The sequence below is a fragment of the Bos grunniens genome, chromosome 5 (genome assembly GCF_055505025.1).
Source record: "Bos grunniens cultivar Pamir isolate PY7600 chromosome 5, Bosgru_T2T1.0, whole genome shotgun sequence".
Taxonomy (NCBI): Eukaryota; Metazoa; Chordata; class Mammalia; order Artiodactyla; family Bovidae; genus Bos; species Bos grunniens.
Genome location: NC_141169.1, coordinates 108,986,882 through 109,004,574, shown reverse-complemented (window position 1 = coordinate 109,004,574; position 17,693 = coordinate 108,986,882). Strand labels below are relative to the sequence as shown.

The window sequence follows — 17,693 nt, the reverse complement described above, 5'->3', positions numbered from 1 at the left end:
CAATTATGCCCATTTTCCCACTAAAAACTAAAATAGTAGAAAATGCTTTTGGTTAACTTGAATATATTGAAACTTTAAGGAATTCACATGGAAATATCTAAGTTACCTAAGCCATTAATTTACATAGCTAAGTAAGACTGTGTATTATATAAACAGACTAATTCAGAAATACTGCTTCCCTTGCCTCATTCCAGTTCTTCACATGCAATACATCAGCATCTTTATCTTGAGGAGACCTAGACCAGGAACAGTCTCACTTTTCTGGCACACAACACAGTACCTTTCCTTTAAGTTGTGTCTTGAGGTGAAATCTGCAGTGATAGTAGATTTGTCTGACATCTATTTGGTTAATATTAGGATAGATGTAGTGTTCTGCAATTGCTTCACAGGAGTATATTCATGTAACCTTTAAGTTATTTACAGTGAACCTGGAATAGTGAGGTTGTTCCCCTAAGAATAAGATGTATGATGTCTCAGCTTATATAAAACCAACTCTGTTAGACACTGCCTACAAACATTCCCAACCATACACATACCATTTAAGATCCTCACAGGCACATCTGTTCTCAACAGTCTTACTTTAGTCCATTCGTATTTTTTATGTTATTGTTCAAAGCAAAGAGCAGTGAGAGCCCTCTGATATGAACACTGGATCAAGGTCTGATTATCTAGTGGTCCCCTTTGTTATAAGGGGTAAATCTGAGGAAAACCTCCACCTTATATTTATACATATGATTTACCTCTCCCCTGACCTCCATCATTGTGGAACCTTGCTTACATCAAGGTTTGGACTTAATTAGCTCTTTTCAAAAAGAGCTTCACCTTCACTTTTCCCTGCTATGTTTTAGGCCATATGTGGGATCTTAGTTCCCTGACTGGGGATCGAACCCCTGTCCTGGTCTGCATTGGGAGTGCTGAGTCCTAACCACTGGACTGCCAGGGAAGTCCTGATTTATCTGTATTCTGGTTACACTGAAGCCAAGGTTGGTTGGTTTGTCTCACAGCTGTCTACCTTTCTGCCTTCCACCTTGCTTATACTGCCCCCTAGACTCCTTATCCTTCATTTGAATATAACTCATAATCACAGTCCAGTTCAAAGGCTTTCACAAACCTACTGATATCCCCCTCTGCTCAGAAGAGATATAATTTCCTCCTTTCATGGAGTCAGACTGCTTGGGTTTAAATATCCTCTCTGAGAAGCTGTGTACATCTGGGTAAAGCAATCAGCCCCTCCAGGTCTCGTCTCAGCTTTCCCATCTGTACAATGGAAATGATGGTACTTGGAGGATTCATGTAAGGACCAAATAAAAAACCAGGTAGAGTGCTTCGCACATTGTGTATAATGTTACTATTATCCTCACTCCTTTTGTAGCGGCTGACATACATGTTTACCAGATGACTCAGGCTCCCTGAAACTAGCCTTCCACAGGCCATCTGGCCCCGTGGCCAGTGATGGGCTGTCCATCACTGCCCACTCAGCACATGGTCCTTCAGAGCATGAACTCAGTTTGGAAAAAAACTGTTTAATTAGTTGCTGTGTGTGTGTGGACTGTCAAAAATAAGCAGTTTTATAGACATACCCTCACTCCTTGCTTAAAGTAATAGAGAGGCATGTATGCCAGCTAACCCTTAAAGAATTTACAGAAAAGTGGCACCTCTGAACAAGCCAGGAGTATATGGTATGGTTTTTTTGCACAATCACCCTGGCTAATAATCAACACTTTAGCCAAACAAATGTTGTTTTAGCATAACAGCTTGATATCATGCTTTGCATAAAACTGCCTCATGAAATCAGTTCACATAACCTATACAGACTGTGTACGATTTATCGGACAAGGGTGCTTGAAAAAAAAAAAAAAAAACTCCTAAGCCTGCGTTGAACAGAAAGTAAGAAATACTTAAGTCTCTACATGTGTTCTGCTGGATGAAATTAAGTCAGTAGGGTAGCTCATGACCTTTCTTGGCGGCAAAATACTGTTTTCCAAGAGAAAGGTATTTTTGGTACCACTTTAAGACACAACATACCATTAGAAGAGATTCCTGAGGAAAACCTGAAAAGACGCAATGCCTTATTCATTTTATTTCAGAAACACAGAAATAAAGAAAATTTCAGCTAAAGTTCATCTCTTTCCTTTCACTAATAAAATTAGAGATGGTTTCCTAAGGAGGCACTGGGCCCTGACAGTATGTAAAACATAAATCACATCTAAAAAGAGACTAATTGAGTAGTACAGAAGATTTACCATCTTTCTTTTCTATATATGGAATCCCAGAAGATAAAACTAACTAAATGCAGCTTCTTGGGCACCTTTGCATAATCCTGAGTCCCCACAGAACTTTAATATAGGGGGGAAAAAAAACTACTGGAAGAAATCTTAGGTTCTGGTAACATTTCATTCTATCTGCCTACTAGCTATGCAACCCTGGAAAAGTCAGTCCATACTGCATACATTCATGCAGACTGTGATTCTACTTAATTCATCCTATATTTAAAATAAAAGTGTCTGAAGAAAAGCATCACTGAAACAGGCACTTTCGTCTGTACCGCAGAGATAGCCATTTAGTCACACCTTTTCCCAGAGAGTCAGCCACCTAATTCCTTTCAACTGAGAGTTTGCAGAGCTGCCCGCCCGACTGCGCACACTCTTATCACTGCTACTCTCAAGGGCTTCCTGCACTGTCTGCTTCATTACATGCCCGAATATGAGACACCTAACAAATTCCTTTGAAAAGGAAAAAGAGCATACACTGAAACCTGTACATTTTACCGGTATTGGTAGGAAACTGGTACCAACGGCAGTGTCTGTTCTCACCCAGCTTTATGGAACTTTAAATCTGTGTTCTTATCAGAGGTTGTTAATGTAATTAAACCTGTTAAGGGTGGCAAAAATGTGACTACTTGAATTTAACTATAATTACACACAGATTAAGATACTTGTCTGGAAGAAAGGGCAGAAGCAAGACAAAACAAGTTATTTCCAGCCCTTCCATTCTATAAGACAGAGATGTTGGTCACAGAGAAAATGGATTATGTAGGTACCTCAGAGATAATACAGATCACTGTAATATAGTGAATATTACAATAAAGCGAGTCACATGAATTCTTTGGACTGAATTCCTCGTGCATATAAGTTATGTTTATACCTTACTGTAGTCTATTAAGTGTGAAATAGCAGTATGGCTAAAAAGACAATGTATGTACCTTAACTTAAAAATACTTTATTGCTAACAGATGATCACCATCACCTGAGCCTTCAGCAAGTCATAATCTTTTTGCAATAGTAACAAAGATCATTGATCACAGATCACCGTAACAGAATAATAATGAAAAAGCTTGGAATACTGTGGGCATTACCAAAATGTGACACAGGGGCACAAAGTGAGCAAATGCTGTTGTAAAGGTGGTGCCGACAGACTTGCCTGAAGCACGATTAACACAAACCTTCAATTTTTTGTTTAAAACAACAACAAAAAAAATTGGTACCTATGAAGCACAATAAAACAAGGTTTGGCTATATAGCCAAGTTAATCTTGTACAAAGAACACCTCATCTTAAGCCAGCATCACGACTACATGATCACATGCTGGATGATAAGCAGGCCATCTGTAATAAGAATTAAAAACTTAAGTTTCAAAAATTAATAAAAACAAGCCAATTCAGAATTTGGTGGTTTGAAAACACACTTTGTAAGGAACTATTAACAATATAATTCATTGGGAAGTTTTTATGACACATGTAGTGACTATAAATTTTATTTGTAACGGATAATAAATACTCAATTGTGCCCCTAAAGCATTATTTCCTTATAAATAACTACTGCTAACTAATAGCAATGATGATCTACAGATTCTTAATTTTAGAATCAGCAGTTTTGCTGTTGAATACTTCAGCACTGTATCAATCTCTTGAGCTCTCTGTACCTTTGGGAACAAACTCCCCCAATCAGAAGTTTAGAACATGTTATAAAAGTTTCTGAAAACGGTTCCTAGGCTTTCATTCGCTTTAGCATAAAATCTGATACCCCATCCCACAGATTAGAAATAATTAAAAAGGTGTGTAGAATCATTAGAGTCAAGCACAAGGAAAGCAATGGTAAAACGTTCATAAAAGAACAAATCATGAAATATACAGAAATAAAATTGATATTCTGTGTAGAGTTGATCCTTGAATAACATGGATTAGAATGGCACGGATTCACTTATACGTGAATTTCTTTCAGTACTATACAATCCAAGATTAATGAATCCATGGATATGTAACCATGAATAGGGAAGACCTACTATAAAGTTACACAGATTTTCAACTGAACAGAAGGCCTGTGCCCCTAACCCCCCGTGTTGCTCAAGGGTCAACCACATTGTTAAAACAGCATAGAATCATCTGTTTAAGAAGGCACATAAATTATTTCAGGAAAAATTCTTTTGAATTTTAATGTGTCTAATCTAATAGACTATTCAAAAATACATTAAACAAAAGATTCTTTAAAATGTTACCGAAGACAAGAAATGTTATGTTTCTCGATTTTCCTTTCAAAAACTTAGCAAGCCACTTACATCAGGAACCCAATTCATGAAAGATGTAAACAGGGTTCTGGATAAAGCGCAGCAATGAGTTGCTCTCACCTGCTGAGAATGCTGCATGGGTTGGGAGGATGGAACCCCTGTTAAACTACTTGAAGATGGCTGACCCTGGCTCTGCCCCTGTGCCTGAAGGAAAGAAGTGAATACAAAAAATTAGAGCAGCCCAAAGGTACCCATGCACAGAGGTCAGGGTTCTGCAATAAACATATGAGTTCCTGAGAGTCTGCCTGAGCAAGATGAAACATTAGCTTGATCAAGTATGGAGGGAGAGATGGCTGGGGCAGGTTTTTAAAGAGAAGGGTAGAGAAGGATCATATTATAGAACATACCATGCAAAAACCACTGATGGTTAAAACCTAACCTATCCCACTGCTCAGGCTATAATTTTTACCAAAATAGTAAGATTCGTAATAAAATTGTTACTGAAAATCAGGAAAAAAGTAACCAGACTATCAATTTGAAAAACCTATCTGAACAAAGAAAAGGGGGTATTTAGATAATGTGACTTTGGTTCCTTTTGCTATTTCTTATAGTGATATAGTGACTTTTGTCAAAAATGTAAAAAACAAAAACCTGTTACTACTACTGCCAAGTACCTAGAGCAATGGTTCTCAACCAGGGCCACTTTGGGTACCCTACACCCTTCCCAGGGACATTCGGCAATATCTGGACGTGTTTTTGGTTGGCACAGCTGGGAGAGGTAGCTGCTCCTGGTATTTAGTGAGTAGAGGCCACAGATGCTGTTAACATCCAACAAATGCACAGAATAGCCCCCACAACTAAGAATCACCTAATCTAAAATGTCAATCAGGGTGAAACTGAGAAACTCTCACCTAGAAGAAGTTAAACAAGAAGGTGAGAGTTGAAAGAAGAACTTGGCAGAGGTGAGTTATGAAGACGAGAAGCCCCACCTCTGCTGTCCATCTCAGTTCAGAGGCACTTCTTTGGAGCCTACTTGGATAGGACATCCAGTCCAACTGCATCTTAGCCACCTGAGCATACACTCCTGCTGCACCTTTCCTGTAGACTACCTGATGTTTAAAATTTCATTCTGGAAGTTCACAGAGTCAAAGTGGCAGTGCGCACATCTAGAGCAGAGCTGACAACCAGTGTGTTAACGTGAGCTTATCACACTGCATGTGCACGCAGCACAAATTTCCAAGCTCTGAATCTTTCTGCTTCTTAGTACTGCTCTAGGTAACTAGTATTTGATGTATATTTTGGGGGATACTTTTGCCTCAGATGAGGGAAGAACACAGGAAGAAAGTATGAAGAACATACAGTAATTTATATAAGAGTGAGATCACTTAAAACATCCAAATAACATCCTGAATACGTAACTTAAAAGTTTCCTAATTAACTGCATAGTCTCCTACATAAGACTTATACATTGGACAAAATGCATCAAGGGAATATATAAAACAGTCAATACTGATTCCACTTCTTGAATCCTACTATGTCCATCACTTTGTCTTTAGTTGCAAGAGGCTGCATACGTCCACATACATAAACAGAATTTAATCTGTTGAGGAAAAATCTAAGAACCGAGATATCTCATGTTCCTTACCTTGCAACATATGTATCACAAATTCTTAAGACAAAAGCCCCATTACCCATACTAGATTCTAATTTAGTTACTAAAAATTAGAATTAGTCAACTTTATGGATAAACATTTTATTTGAACATATAATACATTGTGACTTGTTGGATGCCATTTTTAAAGGGCATCTTCATTTGTTAAGACAAATTCCTAAGGTGTTTCCTGTCTTTTAAGATCCTTTCATATTAGTGGAAATTCTATATATTCCTAATACTACTTCAAAAAAAAAAATTCCCTATTTTCCATTCTTCTCATTTTAGGGGGAAAAAAATTATCTCCAAGTTTTAAAAACTAGCCATGTTTGTTTCTAGGGAGAAAGAAACACTTTACAGTACTGTTTGTAAATAATCAATGCTCTGTCAACTTTATAGACACTAACACGTTCACAACTAGCTGAAAACTCCATCCATTCTATTGAGCTGACCAAAAAGTTTGTTCGGGTTTTCACATACCATCATACAGAAAAACTCGAATTAACTTTCTGGCCAACCCAATACGTTACTGGACAGAAATAACTGATTCTGACAAGTAATTAAAATTCTAAGTTTTTGTGTTCTTTTTTCCAAGGGTTTGTACACATTATAGGTCAATCAAGCCGCTTCGGTCTCAAATTTTGGTCTTAAATACAAGTAGTTTAAAATCACCCTTCCCGCTCAATGGAGAAACTCCACAATAAATTAAACAATATCCCTGATGAATGGAAAAGAGGGACAGAAAACTTAAATGTAACTGTCACAGCAGGGTAGTGTAAAAGAACCGTGAAGTTTTCCTATAACCTGTGGATGGAGTGCAGATCCTCCTGAAGAAAATGAGGCGGATAAAACCTGCGGAGAGGTGGCTCCTTGGGGGAAACAGAAGAAGAGTGGGGATTCTTGTAACACTGTCTGAGGCACGCGGATAAAGGGTAATGAGATGTCAGAGCCAAAAGGAGCAGCTGCTCCCCCTGTAGGGGGAGGTGACTGAAATTCACTGGGGTCTGAAGAAGTGACCTGGGAGGAATCACTGGAGTACTCTGGGCTTCCTATGGGCCAGGTCTGTCCGGTGGGCTCCACCACAGAGATGGTCAACTCTGGGGCCTGGGGCATCTGCTGTTCTTCAGTCACAGGCTGCAGGCGGCTGTGTAGTCCTGCAGGTTGAGGAGGTGGTTCTTCCTGGTTCGAGTCCACAGCAACCTGCCGATTTCGGTAAATGCGCTGAGGTAAAACTCCTCCCCCTCCTTCTCCTGAAGAGGAGCTTGGAGTATGAACGTGAAACTCAAACACACAACTGCTTCTGCTCTCGTTGTTATGAGTTAACACAGCAGGTGCAGAATGAGGAACAAAGACAGGGTGAAACTTCAAGCGTGTGGCATCTGTACTGATAGGTGCAGAAACGCTAGACTGGGGAGAGCCTGGGCTCAGTCCCGAATCTAATCTTACATTCTGGAGGTGTCCTACCAGGAAAGCCTGTCCCGATGGAAATTCAAAGACAGAACTGGAGGTGGGGCCCCCGTGCACTGGCTTCTGCTCAGGTGTCTGCTTCATAGGACTTGACAGGACTGGTGAGCTGTATGGAAAACCCTCAAACTGTTCTGCCACCTGGGCCTGGTAATGTACCCCGGCTAGATACACTGCTTCTGGAGGGAGGAAGTAGTGAGCTTCTTCTGGAAGCATCAGTCCAGCTCTGTAGTCACTGTAAACTGGAGCTGGCTCGAACACAGGATGGGCCTGCACCTCACACAGCTCTCCAGCAACTCTACTGGCTGCAGTGCCCCACATGACTACAGTCTCTGGAGTCCAGTTAGGTGGGCTGCCACCAGGTGGAAGAAGACTCTGCCCGACAGTCCTCAGCAGGGGTTGGAACTGGTGAGTTTGGGCTTCCAAGAAGGAGGTGCTCTTACGCCGCTGGGCAATGGCCACCTTCGGTGGACAGGTGGGAGGTGGTGAAAAAGAAACTGGACGTTCATGAATAGTTGGGAAAAATATCTGTGATTCTGGGTATGTTGGGGTCCCCCCACGCGGATGCGCCATGGACTGAGGCTGTATCAACATGAATAAGACAAGTAATTCATACATTCATATGTGAAATTACATCAGACATGCACAACTGGGCAGCTCTGTGTAACCCTACAAAACGGTTACACCAAATTTATAATTAATAAAGAAATACAATGCTTTTGGAAATTATGTGCATAGTAAAAACCCATTAAATACATCCAGGGTCAATAAAACTATTCTGTGGGGATCTTTGCATTAGATAAGAGCTGCTTTTCCACAATGCTCCCCTCCTCAAAGGAAAAGAAGAATTTAACCTTCCTAGTGACTATTCTGCTTTTACCCACAAGTAACATGCTCACCTATGACTGTACCAAATCTTCCTACCCTGAAGCCTTATTGTCTTCTGCTATGTTAAGAGGCTCCAGGGTTCATTTCTGATTAACTAATGTCATGTCTTCTAACCAGAAATCAGAAGAGATTTCTAGAAATCAGAAGAAATCACCAGCTTGGCTGGTGACCATCATGTCTTTCCCCGTCTGCCCCAAACCATATGCAGTTAGTTTTATTACATGAAACATGTTACAGATGCCAAACCACTGAATGCCCACTTTTCTGATACCAGTTTAAGGGTCGACTAATTTGCTGTTCAAATCAGGTGAAAAGGGTAATGTAAATAGCCAACTTGATTTGACAGCATTTTTTGGTCATAGAAGCAGTTCTAGGTTAAACACTCTAAAAATGAGAATTGTACCCTGTCAAATGCAAATGGTACACACTGTAATAATTCACTTTCACGGGCCCTTTTTTAAAGGATAGATCAGTTTCACTCTTTCAATAGGAAAGATCCTATCAAAATCGGAAAACGGCTCCACTGTTACTTCTTCACAACAGTTAAAATGAGGTTTCTATTTTGAATCGGAATGCTCTGGTTTATTGTTGTTTATTCAAGAGTATTCCGAGGCCACAAGACACTATACAGTTAATCACTGTCCTAAGTACAAATCTGAAGGTTTTGGGATTCCTAGATCAGAATGCTAACCAAACCCTCTATCTGGAAAAGCAGCAGCAAAGTCCCACAGTGTTTGAAATAACCTTAACAGATAAACACATCTATAGACATTAATGGGCCAAAGCAAACTGCATGTATTTTGCGTGCATCTAACGTACTGCCAGAGTCAAGGTCCATTATTCAATCTAAAAAAAAAAAACTTGCCAAGAGGGAACATTATGCGGCCTTTTAGTTTGTTGATCCCTCATTTTAAATAGGTAACAAATTAAAAGCAACTTTCTCTCTTCAATTATTCCTCACTGACTATGGGAAAAAATGCAGCATTATTGGTATCTCTCTGGAACAAAGTGAAAACATATTTCAGTAATTTTTGATAAAAAGAAAGTTTGCTTTCGAAAAAGCCAATGAGTTTAAAATTAAATAACACACATACTCTTTGGTAAAATGTGAAAATGCAAGGAGTTTAATACACTGGTAGGGGATAGGAGATTATAATAAAGGCTAAATTTTGCTGCTCACAAACTGCTATGTGCCAAGGGTGTTATAAGCATTCTCTCTGATTGCCTCCTTGCTTTTCTCCCCATTACAGCCTTATAACAAATTACAGGAAAAACCTATTTCCTAAAAATGTACTAAGTTCAGTCCTGCTTTTTAATCGTTATTACAACTCCTGATGCCTGGATGTATTCATTGGTGATAAATGTTCATCTGTCAGGAAGTTGATGTTACATACAGCACTGACAAAGAGGGAAGGCAGGCTGGAGCGTCGGCACTTGCGCTGAGAGGCAGAGTACATAGGCAGGACCCTCTCCAATGCTTTAGAAAGCTTTTCGGCAAAAGTTTCCTCGGGGGCAGTCCGGAGGAGGGAAGGAGAAAGAGGTGCGGACAGCACTGGTGGTGGGGTGGAAGGAGCACTGGGAGAGATGCGGGACAGAGAGGGGACAGCAGGAAGATGGGGGACACAAACCGACATGCTACGGCCACGACGAGGCTAAACAGAAAACAAACACACACGTGAAAAACACAGCACTCTGAAAACAAAACAAAATGTACAATGGTAACAGGGCACAGCTGACATAAAGAAATGTTCCATCCTCCCCCCATTCCACGAAGTCATTTTCTGAGGAGACAGAATTCCACAAAGCACACTTGGCAGACCATACTATTCTCTCTACACTGTTGGTCAAATACAGGTTTTTTAAAATTAACCACCAAAATAATGATCAAGTACCTTCCTAAACATTCTGAAATAACATTAATTGTTATGAGTGTATGAATAAGAATGACCAACTGAGGCAGCAGAACAGACTGGGAAAACGATGAGTACTGGCTTGCAGTCTCTGCAAACTTGTTAATAAATTCTATCAGTTTAATGCACATTATAAGATGCAGAAGATCTTAAGACTGGATTGCTCTGTTGGAGCTCTGGGAACCTCAGACATACAAGATTTCTCAATCCGATTTTAGAAGGCAGTAGACAAAAAGTTGCTGGCCGATAGAATAGTTTATCACATTTGCCTATCTGTCTATAAAGCTAAAAGTCATATTCCAGGAAAAGCATTAGTTTTCTAGACATAATTCGTAATAGGTACGGGAAATATTCTGTATTTTTACTAATGTAGTCAATGGAAAAATATCTAAACTGTGAATCTCTAAAGAATAACGTTAAATTTTTTTCAGCCATATCAGAGGTTCAACTTTGGTTTAAAAGTTTAAAGCATCTTAAGATTTCAATATAGCTACAAAGCAGCAAATCTAAAGCTCTAAGGCTGTCCTGAGCATGTCTGTTATTTCCTTTTAGAAACTGTGAGCTGTTTAATTAATTAATTTTTCCCCCACTCTTGCTTCTCTTGTATTTTTAAATTTTACTCGTAATCGATATGCTATTGCAAGCCATGGTAAATACTTCCTGGAATTAGGACTGATTACAAAAGCTTTGAAAAATCCTCAGTATTTAGTAATTCTTCATGACACTTCCATAGAATATTATCATTAAAAGGCAGGAATGTTTGCCTTTTTTCATTTCATTAATGGTGTGCTTTTAGAACATTAATAAATATAGCTATATTTGTGGCTTAAATATTTAGCATCTTCATAAATGGTCAATCCTTTTCCATTTCTAAATAGAGACCCAAAGTTCATATCCTGTGATGCAGGAAGCCAAGAGATTAAAAAGTTTTAAAAAAAATCTATAGTTATGATGATCCAGAAGAAATCAACTAGAGTAGAAACTGATAAGAAATGCTGACAAATAATATTTGTTACACCACAGAAATACACTTGTACAGTCTGTATAAAGCTGTTCTTCCCTACCTACTTATTTTAAAGGTCAGAGAAGTAGATTGCTATTACAACTGGAAGTTTTCTTTCTGTAATTGTGGCTGTTCATCTTAAGATGTAGCCAATGCAGAACTAACTAACGGACTCTCAAACAAGCAAACATCTTTTATTCCAGCTGTAGGGTAAGAGACCAGAACAAGCAGAAGTATTTTCTTACCAGAGAAAAGAGTTTCATTCAATGAAGAACAAGAGTTCCACAAATCCAGATTAAAAGTTTCTGAGACAGAGGGGCAATCTATCTGCCTAAAGATCTCACTAAACAAGAGCACTGTAGTGACCAGTTATTCTCAATTCCGTCCTGAGGCAGAAGATGCATCTTGTTCACTTCTGAAGACTTCATGGAAGGTTGACCAAAGAAATGGGGTATTATCTACTGGTCTATTTGAACAGTCTCTGTATGAGAAGCAAGAGTGGCTAACGTAAAACATGGGTAGTAATGTGTGTGTGTGTATGTGTATATATGCAGAGGTACAAATGTACAATATATACATCAGGATATAATTGCTACAAATTAAATCTGAAAATAAATCAGTCATAAAACAGATACCAAAATAAAGGGGAGAAGCAAATGAACATATACTGGGGAAGGAACTTGTGTCCAACACAGACTTTAAGGCAAGAACACGCATAGCAACTGATGATTAAACACAAGCGCTAAATTAAATGGTCATTCCTTTTCTCTGGTGTACTCACATGCAGCATTCTATAATGGTTTGAAGGTCTTACCTGTGTTTTACACAATAAGACATCTTACAGAAAATACTTAGTAATTCTTTCAAGTAACTTGAAAAACTCTCCTTGCCCCCCACCCCCAAACCATTTGTATGTCTAACTTACATTGCTTTGAACAGTTTCAACTTTAAAGTGCTAGAGAGCATGATCTTTAATCAAATGCTGATTAGTTTAAATCCTGTGAACAGTGTCTTCACAGAGTAATGCATGTATCCCACCCTGCCTGAACCACTCAGAAGCACTCTATAATAAATAACCTGCCTCTTCTGGAAAGGCACCACTTGTACTTTTCACTTTGGACTCGTGCTGTCACTCATTCAGCGGCAGAGTGTGCCCTGAGCATGTTACAGGCGTGCGCGCTCTTGCGCAGTTACTCACCAAACTTGAGGGTGGATATACCGCATGGGGCTGAGCCTGCGTTTGGACAACAGATGCTGTGTGCCCTGGGAGGGTGCCAGTGGAAGGTGCCTGCTCATGCTGGGACCCGTACGAAACTGTCTGTTGGCTGCTGACTCGAGATTCCGTGAAGACCGAAGACCCCTGACCACTGTCAACCGTCCCGTCAGCTGAAGGAGAAGTTGCCAAAATACAAGACAGAGAGACAAATCATGAAAAGGAGATTCACATTTTCGCATCACAAACCCCTGATTTTAGAGTTAATTGGTCTTATCTTTGCACAGACCTGAACTAAATAAAGAATGACTAGTTTTAATAAGTAGATTTCTTTGTTTAATGGAGGAATCCATGTAGAAAAGTTTCATCTTAAAAAAAAAAAAAAAAATCCCCTGGCCATCACAGAATTTACCACCTGATGAACAAGGGGGAATAAAACAGAACAGCTGTTAATAGGCCTGAAGTTTGACACAGCTTCCAAAGTCTGAACCATGGAGACCAGCGGGTTCTAATTAGTTAACTAGTAGCCTCATTAATTTCTAGTTTATACGTTATTCAGCTTTGCTAAAAGAGCTGAAATCAGTTTAAGCAGTTCAATATTAAGTAGCTAAGATAAACCTGTCACATTTCACTATTAAGAAATTGTAAAAGGTAGGAATCTACAAATAGAACATCCAAGATGCTGGAACCTGCAGAATTTCTCACATCCTAATCCCATTTCTCCACTGTCCCATTCTTCTATGCTATTAGATGTGAACGTAAGAACCAAAAGGAAACAGAGACAGAAACCATTTCAAACCTCTTTTTTATATGTTAGATTTACAATTCAAAACCAAGAGGCCAGTGCAAAACGATGATCAGGAAGACAGAGCGTCAGGTAAGAGCGTGCCTAGCAACCTCACTGGGCCCCTGATACTCACATATCACAGACACACCAGGCTGCTGGTACTGCAGCTGCTGGTGCTGGTCGGCCTCAGGCTCTTCTGGCTCTACCTGCGTGGAGACGGACGCAGACGCAGCAGAGGCAGCGGGTCCACCAGTGCTGGTGGCAGGGGGCTGCTGGACTCCGGCCTGGGCAGTGCTGGGCTGCTGCTCCACCTGCTGCTTGAAGCTGCTCTCCTCCTGCTTTCTTTTTTCTTGCTCCTCCCGCACTAATTGACGCTGTTCTCGTTTTCTCTTAATTAACGACACTCTATCTTTGATGGCTTTTGCCATGGTCTTGTGATCACCTTCACAGACATACCCAGAATCTACCTACAGGATGAAAGGGTACATCAGGAAGCAGCAGGATAGCAAAAGAAAACAAACCAAACACAAACAACAGCCTTTGGGGAAAGGAAAACAGAGAAGGAGAGAGAGAAAGAATTGTCCGAGGACTGACCTTTACCAAACAGTGAAACCACTGGTCTGCACTATGCACTTGCCCACCGTTTTTGCAGATACTCATGGAGTAGATGCTGTTATCTTTATACAAACTCATGAAGTACATGTACCTTCACTAATTATAACAAATCAACAGGGAACCTAAGCATCCAAGTGGTAAAACCAAAAGGCTCATTTACTATCCTCAATTCCCACTCACACATAACCGTCAGTATGAACCTGTGTCGCTTTTACTTCTTTTCACTAGAAAAGAAAGAAAAGAAAAGAAAGTGAAGTCGCCCAGTCGTGCCTGACTCTTTGCGACCCCACAGACTGCAGCCCACCAGGCTCCTCCATCCATGGAATTTTCTAGGCAAGAGTACTGGAGTGGGTTGCCATTTCCTTCTCCAGGGGATCTTCCCGATGCAGGGATTGAACCCAGGTCTCCGGCACTGTGGGCAGACGCTTTACCATCTTTTCACTAGACAACCACTTAACCAAACAAAATAACTGTGGTAAATATATGAAGGTTAAAAATAAAAACTCAAATAATATAAAAACCTGACAATTAAAAATAAGTACCTCTCTCATGCTGACTGCTTCTCAGATATAAGTACTGAATGGCTCTGACACATTTGGGCAGAGACTGTCTGCATCTCTGCGCAGTAAATGGCTATTAAGGCACCATGGAAAGCCTAAGCTTGGCAAAGCGTTTCCTTGAAAACGACTGGCCAAAGCTGCCTACTAATGATCTATCCTGAAGATTTTCTTTGACGTAAAAACAATGTGTGATCTGCTTATTGGGTTTATTACCCAGATGACTGACCAAAGGCTAATGTATCAATATGCAAAACAATTTTTTATTCTAACTAAATAGGTTACACTAATTAGAAGTCAGTCAACCTTACAGACTTTGAAAATGACTTCAAAATGTCCTCCAGTTCATTCCCTCTCTGTGTATCTGCCTGCCTGCCTGTCTGTCCATCCACCTACCACTATACATAACTATGCATATACATGTCTCCTAAAATAAGAATAAATCTTGGGACCATTAATGTAATTTTTTATCAATAGAATATGACATACACACTGCTTCATAAATTGCTTTTCTGATCAATAGTATCAACGTATATAAATCAACATAAAATTTAAATGGCTTGATCAGTGTTAATTTACCATTTCTTGAGCAACGTCTTCTGGCACATCTTTCTCCAAGTCAAAGGAAAACTCGATAGCTTCATTGTCTTTGTATTTCCCCTTTAGTTTCTTAATATCTTCAATACGTAGCCATAATTTAATGGCTATCTTTTCTCCATCATCTTCTTCTGCTAATTCTACCCGTACCCCTGTTTCCTCCTGGAAGAAGGCATGGTTCAAAAGGTCTTTGATAGAGTATCTTCAAAAGAGAAGGGAAAGAAACAAAAAACAAAATGCCATTAGATTTAAAAGATAATTCTCAAATATGTTATGTTTAGAATAATGAAAAAGGACTACAAAAAGAACAGGAATTTTCTAATTCATTTCTATACTGCTTCATTTAAGCATTGATTACAGTTTTATTCAAGTTATGGAAGATCAAAACAATCTCATTTATGAATAAGGGCTGAAAGTGATACTTTTTATTACTGGAGTATAATTGTCTTAAAACATTGTGTTAGTTTCTGCTGTACAACAAAGTGAATCAGCTATATGTACACATACAGCCCCTTCCCTCTTGAGCCTCCTACCCCTCTAGGTCATCACAGAGAACCCAGCTGGATTCCCTGTGCCATACACTTTTCCTAGTAGGTACCTATTTCACACATGGTAGTGTATATATGTAAGTGCTACTCTCCCTGGAAGTTATATTTTTAAATGTGTTATATACTGCTTATTTTAATAGTTAACCAAAGTCTTGTATATGTGATCTCATCTGATTTCTGGTATCCAATGAGATATCATTTCCTGATCAGCAGGAAATAGATGGATTCTGAGAGAGACTGACCATCTTGCTCAGTTATAAAAGTCATAAATCATGGAATCAAAACTCAAAAACCTTTTATTTCTATAGTACATTACCTTCTAATACAGCAATTTTTCTTTACACAATAAATCCTCTCAATTCTCGGTTCAGCACCTAGTGTACTAGGCAAGCAGAAGTCTGATTATGAACAGTTTTCTCTAGATAAATGGTCTCAGAATACCAGTAATCTAGTAAACTGTTCCATCCAGACAAGAAACAAGAGGACCACATTCTATGACTGGAGACAAATATTCCTTTATGGTTTTTTAAAAAAATGTTCTTCAAGAGATTAAGGCGTCTCCTTTTCAATCAGTGTATATAAAAACAGAAACCCAAACTAAATTTCTACTAAAAAGCCTTAAAGATCAAGATCTTATTAAGCTCTTCCAAATAACAAAGTTATGAAAAGAATATGAGACTGGAGAAGTGAAGATATGGAATTCTTTAATTTGGCTGAAATACCTGATCACTCACATTCTTCAAGAGGTAGATTATGTTCAATTTACACTTTGTACTAGTGCGTCTACTTTTTCTTCTGTGGAGAGTGACGGGGATGGTTGAAGGTAGATTATTTTTCAAAAACAGACACTGGACCTTTGCCATGCCTAACGGGTGATGAATCAGCTATATGGCAGATCAGATACTTGCCACTCCTCTGAGAAAAGCCCTCTGTTAGCATAATGACTAAGCCAGATCTCCTCCCAAGCTCTGGGTGAAGTTGTCTCTTCTTACTCAAAGGAATTTTGACATTTTGCTCTTCTTCAATTCTGGCATAGCAACAGTAAATCAAGACCAACATAGCTGAGTTGATTTTAAAGAGCCAAAATTTTACTTCATCTTTAGAATTTAACTGGTAAACAGCTAAGGAAGAGATCTACTGTATCAGGATAGGACCTAGTGAGTTTTACAAATCAGGTAGATGCTATAAGTAAGTAGCTCTTATCGAATGTAGAAGCTACATTTAAGGTGGTTCTGGTATATTCAGTCTACCAAACCACATTTTTACGATATTTCAGTATACTAAATCTGAATACTACCTCCAGTGGACAGAACTTTACTTTCAAAGATATTACAAGACATAAACAGAGAAACTAACCACAAGTCAAGTATTACATACACCTTAGGTTGACGGTTCTATTCAAAGCATATTATACTTGAAGTTTCTGTTTAAGCAATATCCAGGTCAAAAGAGGCAACTTACCTTTCATCTTTGTTTTGCCGTATGCATCCTTCAATAATTTCCTTCACTTCAGGAATTGCTACTTTGTCAAAACTGGCTGGCTTCACCCCCTGAAAATCATAAAAATGGCAACAGGAACACATCAATGAAGGCAGGGACTTTGAACTTGAATTTGAACTTGCCTCCTAAGGTTCTACCAGACTGCCTTCTCACCATCCTGGCTTTTTCCTGGTTTGCCTGCAGGATCTAGTTCATGCAGGGTCAAAGCTGGGTAGTAGCAATTTAGCCCCTCCAAGGTAACAATAGGGAATAGTTAAGAAAGTGGAGTCACTTACTTCCATGGCCACGACATTGCTGGTGACAAAAGCAGACTATCGTTAGCATCTTTTGCTATGTTTCAGGTAATGGAAATTTTGGCTAAAACAAAGCCCAAATGTTCTAATTGGTTAGAAGATCTTCTGTTCAACCTTGTTCCCTAACACATTAATCAACATAACATGCAACTCTTTTGAACAGA

General features: G+C 39.3%; 1 protein-coding gene across 50 annotated transcripts in view; it reads right to left on the bottom strand.

Moving 5' to 3' along the window:
- WNK1 (WNK lysine deficient protein kinase 1) overlaps window positions 1-17,693 on the bottom strand; it is a 130,182-nt gene that overhangs the window by 28,554 nt on the left and 83,935 nt on the right. For 31 of the 50 annotated variants that reach the window (XM_086402490.1, XM_086402494.1, XM_086402495.1 and 28 more), the window contains exons 5-9: window positions 17,198-17,286; window positions 15,171-15,390; window positions 13,553-13,886; window positions 12,618-12,805; window positions 4,624-4,707 (exon numbers count right to left, since the gene is read on the bottom strand). In XM_086402490.1, coding sequence (XP_086258616.1) covers window positions 4,624-4,707; window positions 12,618-12,805; window positions 13,553-13,886; window positions 15,171-15,390; window positions 17,198-17,286 — 915 coding nt within the window. Of the gene's footprint in view, window positions 1-4,623; window positions 4,708-6,958; window positions 8,201-12,617; window positions 12,806-13,552; window positions 13,887-15,170; window positions 15,391-17,197; window positions 17,287-17,693 lie in introns of all 50 variants that reach the window. The other 19 variants (XM_086402501.1, XM_086402508.1, XM_086402509.1 and 16 more) reach the window with 2 other exon arrangements.